This window comes from Tenrec ecaudatus, chromosome 7 (genome assembly GCF_050624435.1).
Source record: "Tenrec ecaudatus isolate mTenEca1 chromosome 7, mTenEca1.hap1, whole genome shotgun sequence".
Taxonomy (NCBI): Eukaryota; Metazoa; Chordata; class Mammalia; order Afrosoricida; family Tenrecidae; genus Tenrec; species Tenrec ecaudatus.
In genome coordinates, this window is record NC_134536.1 from 65941632 (window position 1) to 65956956 (window position 15325).

At 47.3% G+C, this 15325-nt stretch overlaps 1 protein-coding gene across 1 annotated transcript in view; it reads right to left on the minus strand.

Annotated features, from left to right (window-relative positions):
* Nucleotides 1–15325, minus strand: part of CRYBG1 (crystallin beta-gamma domain containing 1) — a 281201-nt gene that overhangs the window by 2988 nt on the left and 262888 nt on the right. The window contains exons 14-21 of the mRNA XM_075554713.1: nt 13522–13648; nt 13296–13328; nt 12226–12338; nt 10207–10336; nt 7165–7304; nt 5433–5556; nt 4964–5122; nt 3005–3167 (exon numbers count right to left, since the gene is read on the minus strand). Of these exons, the coding sequence (XP_075410828.1) occupies nt 3005–3167; nt 4964–5122; nt 5433–5556; nt 7165–7304; nt 10207–10336; nt 12226–12338; nt 13296–13328; nt 13522–13648 (989 nt within the window). The remainder of the gene's footprint in view (nt 1–3004; nt 3168–4963; nt 5123–5432; nt 5557–7164; nt 7305–10206; nt 10337–12225; nt 12339–13295; nt 13329–13521; nt 13649–15325) is intronic.

Consider the following 15325-nt stretch of genomic DNA (forward strand, 5'->3'; position numbering starts at 1 on the left):
GTGAGCATACACTACAGAGTAGAACGCACTGCTCCTGTGGGTTTCCAAGGTTATCGATCTTTATGGCAGCAGAAAGCTCCGAGGAATGACTAGTGGTTTGAACCTGCAATGCTGTGGTTAGCAGTCGACTGTGCAACCAGCTCAACCTACATCCGCAGGCCTCCCCGTGGCGAGGTATACTCACTGTCAGAGTCAATTCCAACTCAGAACTAAAGTCTGACGGCCCTGTGGATTTCACAGACTTACTTTTTACGGGAGTAGAAAGCCTCACCTTTCTCTCTCAGAGCAGCCGGTAGTTTCACACTGCTGATCTTGTGGTTAGCAGCCCAATGCGTAACCCACGAGGCCACTAGGGCTCCTGCGGCCAGGTGTAGTGGTGGAGAATACAGGGACGAGGTGCCTTGTGCCTTTATGGATGAGTTTGCAAGGAAAAAGCTGCCAGCAGAACTACTCCCCTCCCCCACTACACAAACCAGACAATACTTCAGTGAGAGTTCACAAAGTATTATCTTAATGCCACAATGTCTTTTTCCCCTTCATGATTATATAGCATCTTACCATCACTTATTGTGTATGTGGCAACATCAATCTAAATGGAGACTAGAAAGTCCTTGGGAAATAAGTTGCTTCATCTTTCTGCTTTTGGGATTTCAAATCATCCCAGACATCTGATTTCTGCTACCGATTTTAAAAGTCATAAAGTACGTGGTCTGGGGAAGGACTACTACGTGACTGTTTGCCACACCAACTCACTCATCACACACGGGAGCGAGGCCAGCAGACAGCCTTGCTGCCGCTGCAGCACAGACCCCATGCGCAGAGTGGCAGGTGCGAATGACAACTAGCCAAGGGGTGGGACCTTCTCTTGCATTGTTTCCGTGCAATACTTGTGTGCTCTGCCTAAGTCCACAAGATGGCACCACTCTCCCACACTGAGATCTTTAAATTCAGCTTCACCAGGAGTAAGGGAACCAGACCAGCCACCAAGGCGCCCCGGTGGTGCAGTGGTTAGGTTCTTGGCTGCTAACCAAAAGGTTCATGGTTCAAACCCACCTGCCACCCTGCAGGAGACACATGGCAATAAGCTTTCATAACAACACCCTGCCTTGGAAGCCCCCATGAGACAGGTCACTGTGCGCTGGAATTGACCCTGCAGTACATATTGATAGGCCATCATGTCTCTCAGAGCCCTCAGGAGCAATCTCCTAGAGTCCTCTTCAGATCACGCCAGAGCCAAGACTGGAAGTCAGGGGTCCTACTCCTCGTCCAGGTGGTGAGCAAAAGAAAAATCCATCGTTCGTGGAGCTTCTAGCCCGTCCCTTCTGTGAAGCCAAGGAGGATCTGTTTCACTCCCTGGTGCACAGAGCCTGCCGAGTGAAGAACTAACCCGTACAGACAGCTGGAACTTTGGACACAGGAGTGATGACATTGGTCAGAACCATGAACCTATACGCTTGTACAACCTTCCCCTTTGGGACTGAACAGCCCGATTTGTCTATCACTTTATCGTAAATTCCACTGCCCAGCACAGTCACTTCTCTGGGCTTCTCTGGAGGTTTCTGAAACTATACCGAATCAGATCCAGTTCAACCGAGTAGATCCAAATAAGAGTAAATAGCGGCCTAGTGGGCAGATTCTTACACCCGCCTGAGCCTCAGATGGATTACCTGTCAAATGGCCGTGGTACACCTGTCCACATACTGGCACATCTACGACAGCAAACGTACCGTGAAAGAGCGATGGGACTTGCTACATCCATTTTCAGGAGGTTGCATTTATTTTCTCTTCCCCAAGGGTCCTACTTGCTTTTTATAGAATGACTGTTGGTTGGTCTCCACCCCAAATACAGTACTACTCTGCCTTTGCCTTCATTTAATTTAAACCTGTTTGCCTCCCAGCAATTTCCAATTTCTCAGGTAATTTGTGAAGCCTAACCCAATTGTTGAACCAACTGGCAGCTCATTTCACCTGGCGAGCCTCCAGCAGTGACTCAGCCACCGCTTCTCCCTAGTCATTCCCTTCCCCAGGCCCGATGACACATGCTCCGCCGGCTTACACCACTCTCCCGGGAAAGCCACTGTGAAACAGACTGCGGCTATTTCTTTACCCCACGCCTTACATTTCAGTTAAAAATGCCGGCGGCCCAGAGCCAGGATGAACACCGAGCCAACTCTTTGCCACGACTTAGGATGAAGTCCGTGGCCCAGTACGTCTACACTCTCACCACTCACTCCATCGGTCAAACACACCATGCTGGCTTTCCTGAGAGGGAGTACAACAGAGCCCGTGAATAACTGAAGCAAGATTACCCGATGACTTGAGTAAAACACACCATCTTCAGCTGCCTGCCAGAGGCAACAGTGGACCTAAAACAAACACACCAAAAACCCCCAGCTGCCGTGGCTTCTGACTCAGGGCAACGGGCCAGGAGGCAACCGAAGGCCCAGGGGCTCCGAGGCTGTCCATCTGTGTGGAAGCAAGACAGCCCCTCTTTCTGTTGCAGCAGCAGCAGCTCACTGGGTTTCCTGTTTGTTTGCTTGATGCTGCTTTGAAACCATCACTAGTGGCTTCCCCAGGTGAGGCCCCAGGCCAGGCAGCAGCAGCATCACCTGGGAACCTGTGCGAAATGCAAGTTGTCGAGCTCCACTCCACCTGTCTGAATCAGGGCACCTGAGGAAAGCCCACCGGCTATTCTGGTGCCGACCGCATCTGAGGATCAGGGTCTCCACACATGTGCTGCTTCTCCGGGCAGCACCAGCCAGCTACAGACTAACCAGCTTTGCACACAAGCGCCATCTAAACCTCTGGCCTTCCAGACCCTTCGATGAAAGGCCACACAACATGCACAAGGACCATCAACTACACTGACCCAGATGACGAACCGTCAGCTCTGGTTTTGAATCTAACACTGTTAATAATCGAACAGATGCTTCAAGTCAGGTTCATGTAAGGCTGTGAGGTCACGGCCCAGAGCACATTGCAATAAAGACGCCTTGGTCCTTACCTTTGATGTCTAAAACTAGCTGAGGCCGCACCTTGCTGTAGATCCTGCCGTCCGCCTTCATGCTCCAGAGCTGGCTGTCCGCACTCCGGGCCAGGCCCAGGCCCAGCTTGGAGCCGGACGTGACCAGGCTGCCCACGATCGTCAGGCAGCAGTCTTCCGCTATCTGCTCGGTGGAAAAGACAAAGCACCTCAGCAAGGAAAGCACAATTACGTCTCGCTGCAAGGCTGTCCCTGCTGAAGGTGGCTTGTTGAGTTCTCGTTTGTTCCTGGCTTCATTTGATCATGAGACATTTCGATTTTCAGACAGAGCAGTTGGAGCCCGACAGCAAATGCTTTGGCTCTTGGGTGAAGATGCCGCCGTCTTCTCGTGTCCATTCTGAGACACGGAAAGTGCCCTCTTGTGAGACTATCTCACCAGGATTAAAGCCTTAGACGGTGGTTCTCAGCCTTCCTAATGCCGCGGCCCTTTCATGTAGCTCCTCCCCAGCCATAACACTGTTCCCGTTGCTACTTCATTACTGTCATTTGCTAGTGTTATGTATCGGGCAACCCTGTGAAAGGGTTGTTCGACCCCCAAAGGGGTCGCGACCCACAGGTTGAAAACCGCTGCCTTAGAATGTTGAACCTGCCCCAGAGGATAGTTCTCCCTCCCAGAAAGGACTGCCACCTGAGGGGGGTGTGGAGCTGAATTTCCCAGAGACCCCGCCTCTCTTCACATGGTGGCACGTCATGTGTGGAAGAAGCCTGAGTGGTTAAAAGGGCATTTTGTCGATGTGAAACTTGACATTGCAAGTATCAACTTATCTTGTTTTTCTTTCCTGAGCATAGTCTAAAGTTTTCTAAAAGCCATGCTGTGGAACTAGAAAGAGGAAGAAGAAAACGCGCAAATCACTAGAGGGCGGTTGAACACAGTTTATGGGGCCTTCTCTGCAGAGGGTCTCTCCAAACTTAGGTCTCCAAACTTATTTGGCGTAATGCCCCCTTTCTCTCTCTCTCTCTCCCTCTCCCGCACGGTGGCTGATGAGTTCAAACTGGTGAGTGCTTAACCCACCGTGCTACCAGGGTTCCTTCCTCAGCAACACATCACTCACTCTAGTGAAATAAAGGGTGGTGGCAATCGGGGTGCTTTAAACATCCCACTGACCTACTGGATTCTAAGCCGTCAGGTGGCCTCAATGAACCGGTCGTTAGAAGTACATGGCAAAAGCCACACTTTCCATTAGAGATCATTCAAAGCAGAATCTGGCAGCTTCTGTCTGTTTCTTCTTCTGCTCCCTGTGTCTGCTCTGTATGTGAAAACAGTACCCCTGTCTACGGAAAGGATGACTCTCCCTCAGGCCTAGGAGACCCAGTGAACAAGCCGTGCTCCCTTCCCCAGGAGGACTCACGGGCGCCCAGCTGTTGTTTAGGTTCACACAGTCAAACCCATAAAATGGAAGAGTGAAAGGGGGGGGGGTTATCTACAACTGAAGCATAACCTTCACTCATGGAAGATGACTACATTCCACCTCCAGAGGCGCCTCCTGCCAGCAGTAATTGAAGGGGAAGCGGGACCGGGCACTGTGTGAGGGTGACAACAGGCGTGGACTGGGCTGTCCACACGGAGCTGCCCCAACAGAACTCGGCCAAGAGTGCGAGCTCGCGTCTGCAACAAGCACACGGAAAGGGGAGAGCAGCCGCCAGGCACTCCCTTAGTCTGTCACTCTGTCCTAATCAAGCACTGGGCTAAATAGCTGAGGCAGTGCTCGATGTAGCTCCCATTTAAGTTCCTAAAACGGATTTGATCACCACGAAGAACTATTTTCCTGGAAAAGAAAAGAAAAACCTAATTGACCCCTGACAGTGCCCCAGGAGCCATGAACTGGCATCCACCTGCCGAAGATCAAAGGCCGATACAGCGAAGGAGGGGCGGCCTGCTGGACCAGGGTCCCACACCCTCCTGTCAACCTCAAAGCTCACCCTACATTTGATGCATCCTTCCTGATAAATCCATATCTGGTCGTCAGCACCAACATCCTCCATGACCTGGATCCTGAGCAGCTTCAAGTCCTCTAAGTTTCCATTGGTGGACATGAATAACCCCGTGGCTTTGTTTCGAAGTCTGAAGCAAATCCGGTTCTAGAAGACAACAACAAACCCCAACAACAGATCCTGAGGAACTGTCAGGATCACTGAGCAAACATCCCCTACTGGGGTAGAATCGGAGCGGGTGGGCTTTAGAGAGACGGTCTCCATAAGAGCCTCCCAGAAGTGCGTGGAGCAGGGAACCCCTGCCCCAGGGGTCTGCCAGCAGAAAGGGCTTCAATTCAGGAAGAGGGTGGGGGTGGGGTACAGACCGAATTCAAACTTAAGTTTGAAACTAAAAATTGAACTGCATTTAAAAAAATCAGAGAGAAGACTTATTCAAATTATGGAGAAGAAAAAATACCTGCGCAAAAGGTCTTAGCGAGCCTATCTGGCGGCAGCCACTGAATTCATACCAATTAGGTATTTCTGCCGGGGAGAGTAGAAACTGCCGACCCCTGTAATTGCCATATTCATAAGTAACCCATCTGAAAGCAAAGCAGAGTTATCCAAAGTCAGTGGCAATTCCCTTGGACAAGGGACCCGATTATACTTATTTTTAGATTGCTCCCAACTTCCAGAGTGAGCCTTGTGCTTTAAACACGCCTTAGGAATAAAGGACACTGCTTTATTTTCTAAAACTCTTAAAGCATCTATTTCTTGGCAAGTGGAAAATTCTTGGTCTGTCAGAATTTATACCCCCAAAAGAGCCATTCTTGAAGGAAAATAGATGCATGTTTTCCGATTCTGCCAATTAATCAATGAACTAGAGACCAGGTGTGAGTGGGCGGCCCTGCCTTCCTGTGATCTGCTCATCAACCATCATCACTTGTAGGAATGGGTCTGAGAGTTATTCAAAGAGTTCATGTTTGTGAAGTCCTGAGCGACGGCCTTGACGGGCTTTGCACAGAAGTGTGAGCTAAAAATGAACAAGCCCAGAGCCAAACACACCAGTACATTTTTGTCTAAGAACCAGATTCATCTTGTCCACACCCAGAAACCGCTGACGCTCCACGGGTCTTGTCCACCCAGGGGTGCCTGGTGCTGCACATCTGGGGGGCACGCTCAAGCACAGACTGGCAGGCCGGCAACGCAAACACCATATGACACCAAAGAGAATGTCCTCTACTTTAATTCCAGACTCAAAAATGTTAGCATGCTAGCTGTCTTTTCATAAAAACAAAATTATCAGTTAAAACTTGCTGGGGAAAATGTGCCTTAATTCCAACACCCTAAGAATATTGCGTAATTTCCAAAAAAAAAGTTATAGCCTATGCCAACATCTGATGCACACCCAAAGAATCTAACTCCCCTGTGCTGTTCCCCTGTGCTGTGTGAGTGAAAGAAGACACTTTCTCAGGGAACATGCGCTCCGCTGAAGAGGGGCCTGGGGCCCTGGTGGCAGAGCAGGGCAGCTCCTGGCTGCTAACTGAGAGGTCTGCAGTTCAACCCCCAGCGGCCACTCCGTGGGAGAAGCCGGCTGCTGTAAAACTTACAGCCTCGGAAGTCCCGGGGGCAGGTCTGCCCTGTCCTACAGGGTTCTTCTGGATGGGACCTTATGTGGCCAAACCAGACTGAGTTGCTTCCGACTTACTGAGTCGCTTCCGACTCACAGCGACCCAAGAGGACAGAGTAGAACGGCCCTGGGGGTCCCAAGACTGTCACTCTCTATGGGAGTGGAGAGCCTCCTCTTTCTCCGGAGTAGTGACAGTTTCAAACTGCTGACCTGGCAGTTAGTAGCCCAACATGCAATCACTACAGCACCAGGGCTGGGCAACAACTTCTGATGATGATGACATTGATGCCCTTATTTACTTTTATACCTAATCAAGTCCACAGGGCTCAAAGTTGAGAAAATAAGCTTCTCAAATCCACCTATCCACTTTTCAGAAACATCTGCTAGTCACTGCTTGTTGCAGTCAGCTGCTGTCGGTCGGACTGACCGGCACTCACGGTGTCCATGCTCACCAACAAAACCAGGCGATTATGTGTCAGTTACCAGAGTTTACGGGAAAATAAAAGAGAAAGCCATCTAATCAAACCCCACTTTGAAAATTATCTACTTGATGAAATAAGCAGGTGGGTAACGCACTTACATGCCACCAATAACCTGAACAGAGCGGATCTGAGTGTTGAATCCCAGGCACCGAAGATTAACCGTTTCTGCATTCAGTTCAATCTTTTTCCCTTTGAAGCCTTCTCTTTCAAAAAGAATAATTGTTGGTTCAGAAAATTCCTGTTCGGGAACAACAACAAAAAACATGGCATTTGCTCTTAGTCTTTGATGGTAACTCAAAGTTATGGTCAAATCAATCTTGGTACAAAAATGCAAAGCCTCGGATCTGGTCAACGGTGCCCTGGCTATACACTCTTCCCAGACAGTCCTGATGCCTCATCCCAAGCCTAGAGAAAGAAAGAGAACGTAAAGCAGAAGATGTAGAAGTGGGACACTTTTCCAAGGCAGAGAAAGGCGGGCAAAAATAAACTGTTACAAAGCAGAAGTTCTATGTACCAAACACAAAGGGCTGGGGCCATGCCTGCCTGGTGTATGAGTGCTTCTAATGTTTCTGCTCAACTTTGCCACGTCTCATAGGAACACTAGGGGCTGGACAGCGGTGGGCACAGGCGACATGTCTGGGGCCATAGCAACCTGGCGTCCACGGTGGCATGGCACTTCCTAAAGAAGGAACTTTTGCCTTGTCTGTATTTTCAGGTCTGTTTCGGCCTCCTGTTTTAATTGTCAACAAAGACAATGTGTGTCCTGAGGAGAGGCAGGAAGAGCAGGATGGATGTCCCCTGCTCAGACAGTCCTCATTCTATAAAGGACAATGACACAGGCGTCCGTGGAAGATCAGAAAAATGAAATGCCGGTCGCTGACGCATGCTATTTTTTTTAAATCAAAGCTCTTTCTGATCCTAGATGAGGCTGTAATGACAAATTTCTAAGATCATAAAATGATAGATCAAAAAAAGCACCTGGATTACAACTGTTTCCCCACCTCCTTAGATTTTTGTGACAAGGGTGCGGTCCCTTGATGCTTCAGTTATGTGGATGTGCCCTGGCGTGTGGGAAAGATGTCTTAGCTCATCAGCGAAGCAGGTGAGCGTGTGGGGCAGTTTGTGTGGTCAAAGAGCTCGGCGATAGAAAACACGGCAGCAGGAAACCCTGCGACCAGGACGGAAGGGAGAAGCGCCAGCGGGAGCAGCAGCATTCCCGACCCCATGCGTCTGATGTTCTGAAATGTTCTCAGCAGTCAAGGGGAATATCAAAATCCAATGGAAGCATTTGACGTATTAGATCACAGTGAAGATATATCCTCTTAATCAGCAGTCCCGCCGAGGGCATTTATCCAGCCCGCTGGGTGTTTTTGACCCGTTTGGTTTTTTTTTTTACTTCAAAATGATATGTGCAATGTGCACAGAAATTTGCTCATAGTTTTTGCTGTTTTTTTTTTTAACTACAGTCCAGCCCTCCAACGGGTCTGAGGGACTGTGAACTGGCCCCGTTGAAAAAGTTTGAGGACCCTGGTTAATAATCAAAACTTGAAAGGACATCCTTGCAAGAGGTGCTGTGGACAGAGATACCAGGTTCTGGCTGAGGGAAGGCGTCTGAGAACTTCTCAACTGAGGTGTGTTGTTGTTGTTTTCACACAGACGCTCTACAGGTAGCTCCTAGAAGTACTAGTCCTGTTATTTCAAAGCCTCAGCTAGTTCGCTCCTTGTAAACTGCTGGCTCACCAGTGTCCACTGCTATTTTGGGGCCTCGGGAGAGATGAACACTTTATTCCAACAGGCCGGAGGGGACAGCATCAAGGCCACCCATGAGTGTGTTCTTCCTGCCTGCCTCGAAAGCGAGGAACACGCACATCTCTTCTTATGAGATCGGCTGCCAAAAGCCAACTTCCAAAACAACCCACACGCGCGCAGCTTTAGTACCCAAGGCGACGGTGCCGTGGGCTCCATTGTGAGTTGCCCCGACTCCGTCAGTACTAAGGATCTGTGTAGGGAAAACAGAAGGGTGCACTGTATTCTGGGCTGGCACACAGGGACTAAATTAGCAGAGTCATTTGACTGCAGATCTCGACCACGAGAGTAATAGCACGTAAAAAAGCTCTAAGGAATCTCTGCACATCAACCACAACAACCAAGAAACAGAACCGAGTAGAGAATTGGGCGAAAGCTGGCAATTCACCAAACAGAAATGGGCTAAGAAGTGTTTGAGATTTCATTCTCACTAATAGTGAAAGAATCACAAGCTGACACAACGGTGAAGCAGCACTTTCTCCCTGTCCTACCCAAGTAACAAAAATTAAGCGAGTCCTGCGCGATTCAGTAGTGGCAATGGGGTGGAGAAGGGAAACCTCTGTCCTGCCAGCGGGTGTGGTGGGATTGGCAGGCCCTCGTGAAGTGGAATATTCATGCTCCCGAGTGCCCGCAGTGCCCTTTAATCTACAGCCAAGAGCCTGCCACGCACGATGGGTGTATACTGACAGATGGTAATGGCACACAGGCAACCAGTGGACTCAATAAACTGCAGAGACATACAGAAAAATGGGCAGCTGTGAAGTTTTGTTGTATGTGAGCACTGAGCTGTCTTATAACACAAGAACTACAGCCTCGTACTAGCTCTCTAAATTAAAAGCCTGTGTGCAACAACATGAGAACTGTAACTACTGTCATTGATTAATTTGTACAGAAATTGTCAAAGGAGGCTCTGAATTATGCAAACATTCACCAAGAATAAAATGTCATTTGATTAAAGGGGAAAAAGCCTATACACAGATCTTTCTAAAACACCAATTTTACATGAATATCCACGCTGTGTCTCAAAACATTCAGATGGGTGCCTGTGAAGGAGGCACAGAGACAGGGCTCAGCATGAAGCGGGGACTGAAAACCAAGCACCCAGGAGGGGGCTTCTGGCTGTGCACCATGACAATTCACACTCGACACCCAAAGTCTGAGAAACACGCAACTACAAACAACTGAGATGCTAGAAATCTAAGACAGAAGCCAAGTGCTGGGTTGGAAAGCCTACTGCCTCCCACTCGGGCCCTGAAAAAGCTCATCTGCTGGCTTCTTTGTTCCAACCACACGTGCCTCAGTGTGGCCACAGCCCTGCTGGTGCGCATACTCACAGCGTCTATAAAACGAAGAGACTTGAAAGTGGATCCGGGCGGACATCCCATTGCAGAGAGACAAGGATAGTGGCCTTCTTCCAGCACGTACTGGTTGCCAGAAAAGTGCTCTCCATCATAGGCGACCCAGCTAGAGCAGGAAAAATCATGCAGGCAGTTTTGAGTTTTTGACTCAAGAAGACTGACATTGGGAGCGAGCCTACTATAAAGCACAGTGGTGATGTCTAGCAGGTTCTTTCTTCAGAAATGTCTGGCTATACTTATTGCACTCCATCTCACGACAGATGCGTCACCTATAATAAGTCACTCATTGACTTTGCTTTGGGGAAATGAAATGGCTTTTTCCTTGAAATTATCCACGTGTTAATGTCATCACATTCTAGCTCTCCCGGCCCCACGCATGGATGTCACCATTCTCCCAGCCCGTGTGGCTCTAAACTCTGAGTCCTCTCTGTGGATCAGTCACCGAGGCATACGGAGTTCCTCTCAGACTTGGTCTAACTTTCCTTTGTTTTTACTCCCATGTCTCTGCACAGGGCTCCAGGTCAAAATACTAGAGTGACTGAGAGACGTCAGTCAGCATTTGTGATAATTCGTCATCCTTCTCTAGACGTTTTTGTTTTGCTTTGAGCCAACAGATACATATTGAGGAAAACTGTCCTCAAGGAGCTCCTGGGTGATGCCAACAGGTAAGCACACAGCTATTAACCAAAAGATTGGTGGTTCGAACCTACCCAGGCGTGCCTCCAAAGACAGGCAACTCACGATTGTGTGTGTGTGTGTGCGCACTCACAACACACTGCACTGAGTCGGTTCTAACCCAGAGAGGTTCTGTAGGGCAGGAGAACAGCCTCTGCGGGCTTCCAGGACTAACACTGTCTCCAGGAGCAGGCAGCCTCCTCAGTCTCCAGTCCGTGTCCTTACGTGGCGCAAGTGTGTGCACGTGGTACCTCGGGGTTAGTGGCTTGAACCCACCCAGCAGGTATCAGAGGATCGATCCTGGCAATCTGCCATGACTAAGAATTCAGCCCCTGGCAGCTAACAGCAATTGTGTGTGGGGACTTCTCCAGGCTGAGGATGGAGCAGAGAACATTACTCTCAGTTTACACTCTCACGAGGGTGAGGAGTTGAGAGAGTAAGTTAAAAAGCGGACCTGAGTTGGGCTGGAGGTACATGCTAATAAAGGGTGAAGCTTTCTTAAAGTTAGGTTCCTATCTGGAAGCAATGCTAAAGGGATTGAGTTATTTAGATAGTGAAGAACTCTATGATTCCAGGTGGTATTTTACTGCTATCATTGAAATGAAAGCCTCCTTCAATACACTGTGTTCCAATGGCTTCTCCAGTTCACCAGACCTCCCATAAACCATACTTCACACTGTTTGCAGTGCGCACTGGGAGCTCACTGCCGTTCCCCATCTAAATGCTCAGAAGGGGCTTCACAAGCCAATCCCACCCTTCTTGCTTACAATAGCTTACCCCTAACCAGAACAAAGACAGACTCCCCCCACCAGAGAGGCTGGCGTGCTCACTGATCAGCAAACACACAGGATGTATGTCCTGCAGCCACACACTTTCCGTCTTGTTCCTGTTACCCGGAATGTCTGTCCTACTCCAATCTACCTAGAAGAGCAGCTACTTTGCAGGTGCCACAGAGATTATCTGTGATCGGAACAGGTGCAGAGAGTAATGGGATTGGAGTGGGACAGCTACTTAGTAGCAAACAAAACTAGAACCTGATGTGAATTCCATTACATCCGACGCTCCCAGCCCACTCTGGGCTCCGTTGTCCTTGGCATTCAGAGGCTGCACCACATGCTTCGGTACAAATAGGATCCTGTACCATGTGCTGATTTTTAGCAGGGGTTGCTAATTAGCAAGGTGCTTCCAAAAGTTCATAGGAAAAGAATGGAATGAGAAGAACACGGAATTTTCCCCAGGAACTTTTCGAAACACCCTTGTAATTCCTGATGTGCGAATTTAATTTTCCCTCAGCAAATATGTTCTCTGTTGGCCACATACCTGCCTCCTAAAACTCTACACGACTTTGCAGAAAATGAATCATCAATTTGATTTGTCGTTTCTTCGAACTGCTGTCTGCAACCTTGAAATTGTGCTTCTGAAAACAAGTGAATCTTTGAAAAAATAAAGAAACATGTAAAATTATTTTCCTGAACCCGAGACCCCTATCACACTTTAAAATGATGGCCCAAGCATGACCCATTTGCAATAACTCGTCACAGTAAACTGTTGTGAATTTTTAAAAGCCTTTAATTTTCTATTTCTACCTTCACGATGAGCCAGGAGCATGTTGGCTGCATCATTCAGAGACATCAAAGGACCATCCAGCAGTGGAAAGCTCACCACACCTGCCCTTCCACCACCATGTTGTCCTAATAGGTGAGCACTGTGAGGCTTTGCTGTGGGCCCTAGTAATTGTTCATCATTAACAATAAACGATGCTCTGAAAACAACCTAACAGAGTTTCACTCCCTTTCAATGGACGATACTTGCTGACTTATTGGGATCTTTATTGGATGCAGAAAGATTTGCCAATAAAGGAGATGACAGCAGGGTTTGTGCCTCTGTAATTAGAGCTGTCTGAACACTTCCATTAAAAAGCCCCAATAAAATCCGTGACACTTCAGTTGATATAGAGAGTCAGCATTCAAAAGACTGGAGAGGGAGACCATATAAAAACGCGTGTCTAATGCAGACACCACAAATACGAAGATTACACTATTAAACACAATGACTGTGTGCTACTGTGTAATGTACTAGTTTCAGTGCATGAATGTGAACAGCTTCACTGGAATGATATAAAACTCAGCCCTACATAAAAGTAGCATCCTATAACCAATATTTAGACATAGGTCAGAATGCTATTGATTCAGTTTAGAGTAAATTTAAACCTTATTTTAAAAATATATTTATGCTATCATGCATAAAAGTAGGTGAAATTAGCAAATGCTCCAAATATCTGACATTTCACAATTAAAATTACTTTTTAAATGGAAGGCCCTTTATTATAGCAAAGTTATTTTTTGTGTGTGTGGGGATATTTTTGGTGATTACAAAATTTTTTAAGTTACCTGATTTCGTCTCCTTGGGCCAGCAAATGAATCCTAGAGTTGTTTTTTTAAAAGAAAGAGAAATGGAAATGAGTAGAATTTTGAGTAAGTCTTTTCTTCCAAATCGTCAAGTTACTATTAAACAGACTCAGAATACATCCACAGTAATCACTATCATATAACCAGGAACACGCATGAAGGACATCTGCAATTCAGTTAACTACCCTCCTACAGAACTTTCGCTTACCAAGCATATGGGCTGGAGAGAAGAGATCTTACAGTTTTTGCCGCCCCAGTCCTCAAAGCAGGTGTACAAGCCTTTATCCAGTATATACTGCTCTCCCGTGAAATCAGGATTCTCATACGCCACCCAGCTACCGAAATAAAAACATGACTGCTTATACTTCATATGTCTGACATATAAGAGTATCTTACACATTTGGGCAAACACGATCATCTAGAAGCTTTTCTTTATCTTGCTGATGGGTAGTCTTTAATAATTTGTCTGGTTCTCTATTGATATTTCAAGAGCATCTCTACATCAATGACTACTGAAAATGGTCATCAAAACAATGTCTTTTTAGGAACCATTTGGGGTTCCTGTTTTGTCTGATTTGATAAAAAAATAGCTACATGTTTCTATGTTGAATAGCCTATGTTTCTGATTCTATTCTAGAGGGACAATTTCAGTGTTTGAGAAGAGCGTGTAAAAGTTCTGTTAAGAAAAGTTCTGTTAATATGCAAATAGCAATTCTTTTTGGTATCAATATTAAAATATGTTGGTGGAATGCGCTTACCAGAAACTATAACACAATAAACACACTGGAAATAATTCAAAGAAAAGCTTACCAAAAACAAGTGAATCTAAGTAACGATAGTTTATTTAAAACAAGTTCTGAAATGGCCCAAATATGTATTAAAGGTGAAAAGGGTAACAATAAAAAACCCCAAAACAAATCTTTTGTAATGTTTTATCTTTTAAGTGACTTAAATTCAGAGTGAAAGTCACAGAAATCAGTTTAATGATGCCATTTTCTATTCAAAGTCTTTGAAATACAAAAAAGTCTCTCAGTTCTGAAGTGTTAGAAAGATATTCCACATTTAACCCACGGCCACTGACTTGATTCCAACTCACAGCAAGTGCCTGTAATGGAGAGTAAAGCTGTCTGACAGGATCCACAGGATGGAAACCCAGGCTGGAACTGAGTGCCGCATCCTTTGCCCTCACGATGGCTGGTGGGTTTGAACCACCCATCTTCAGGTTGGCAGTCAAGAGCTTTACGCATTGCGCCACCTGGGCTCCTCCATAATACTTCCCTCACTGCTGGTATGGCCACTCAGAGCTTGAAGGGACAGTCCCTACAGGTCCGGTTGAACTCCTGATGACGTCCTGTGCAGACAGTCCCTGTCCCGCCGTCCTCAGTCACTGCTTTCTCCATTCCATTGTTGCAAGTGCTGTGCCAACCCGTCTCAGCGAGGGTTTCCCTCTTTTACCAAGTGGGGTGCTCTTTTCCAGAGACTGGGCCTCCTAAGTCCGAGACAGTCTTGCCAGCCTCAGTTCCAAACATTCTGGCAGGACTTCATCCCAGAAGATTTGCTCATTCTTCCAACAATATTCTCTCTCAAAACTATAGCTCGAACGCACCTATTCTGCAGCCCTCTTCCTCCCCGTGGGCCAGCTTTCACATCCATGTAAGAATGTCCACTATAACGGGGTTTAGATAAGGTGGGCCTCGGGCCTCAAAGTGACACCACTGCTTTTCAAAAATACCTGAGGCCTTTTGCAGATTTGTCCACGGAAATATGCTGTGTGACTTTTCGACGGCTCCTTCCGTGGTCACTGACCGTGGATCCAAGAAAAGTGAAATCTCTGCCAACTGCACTATTTCTCACGTTTATCCTGGTGTTGCCGATTGGTCCAGCTGTGAGCATGTCTGTTTTATGTCAAGGGGTAAGCAATGCTTAAAGCTGCAGACAAACAAGGCTGTATCATCTATACATTGAAGATTCTCAATGAGTCTTCCTGCAATCCTTGAGGCCACATTCTTCAC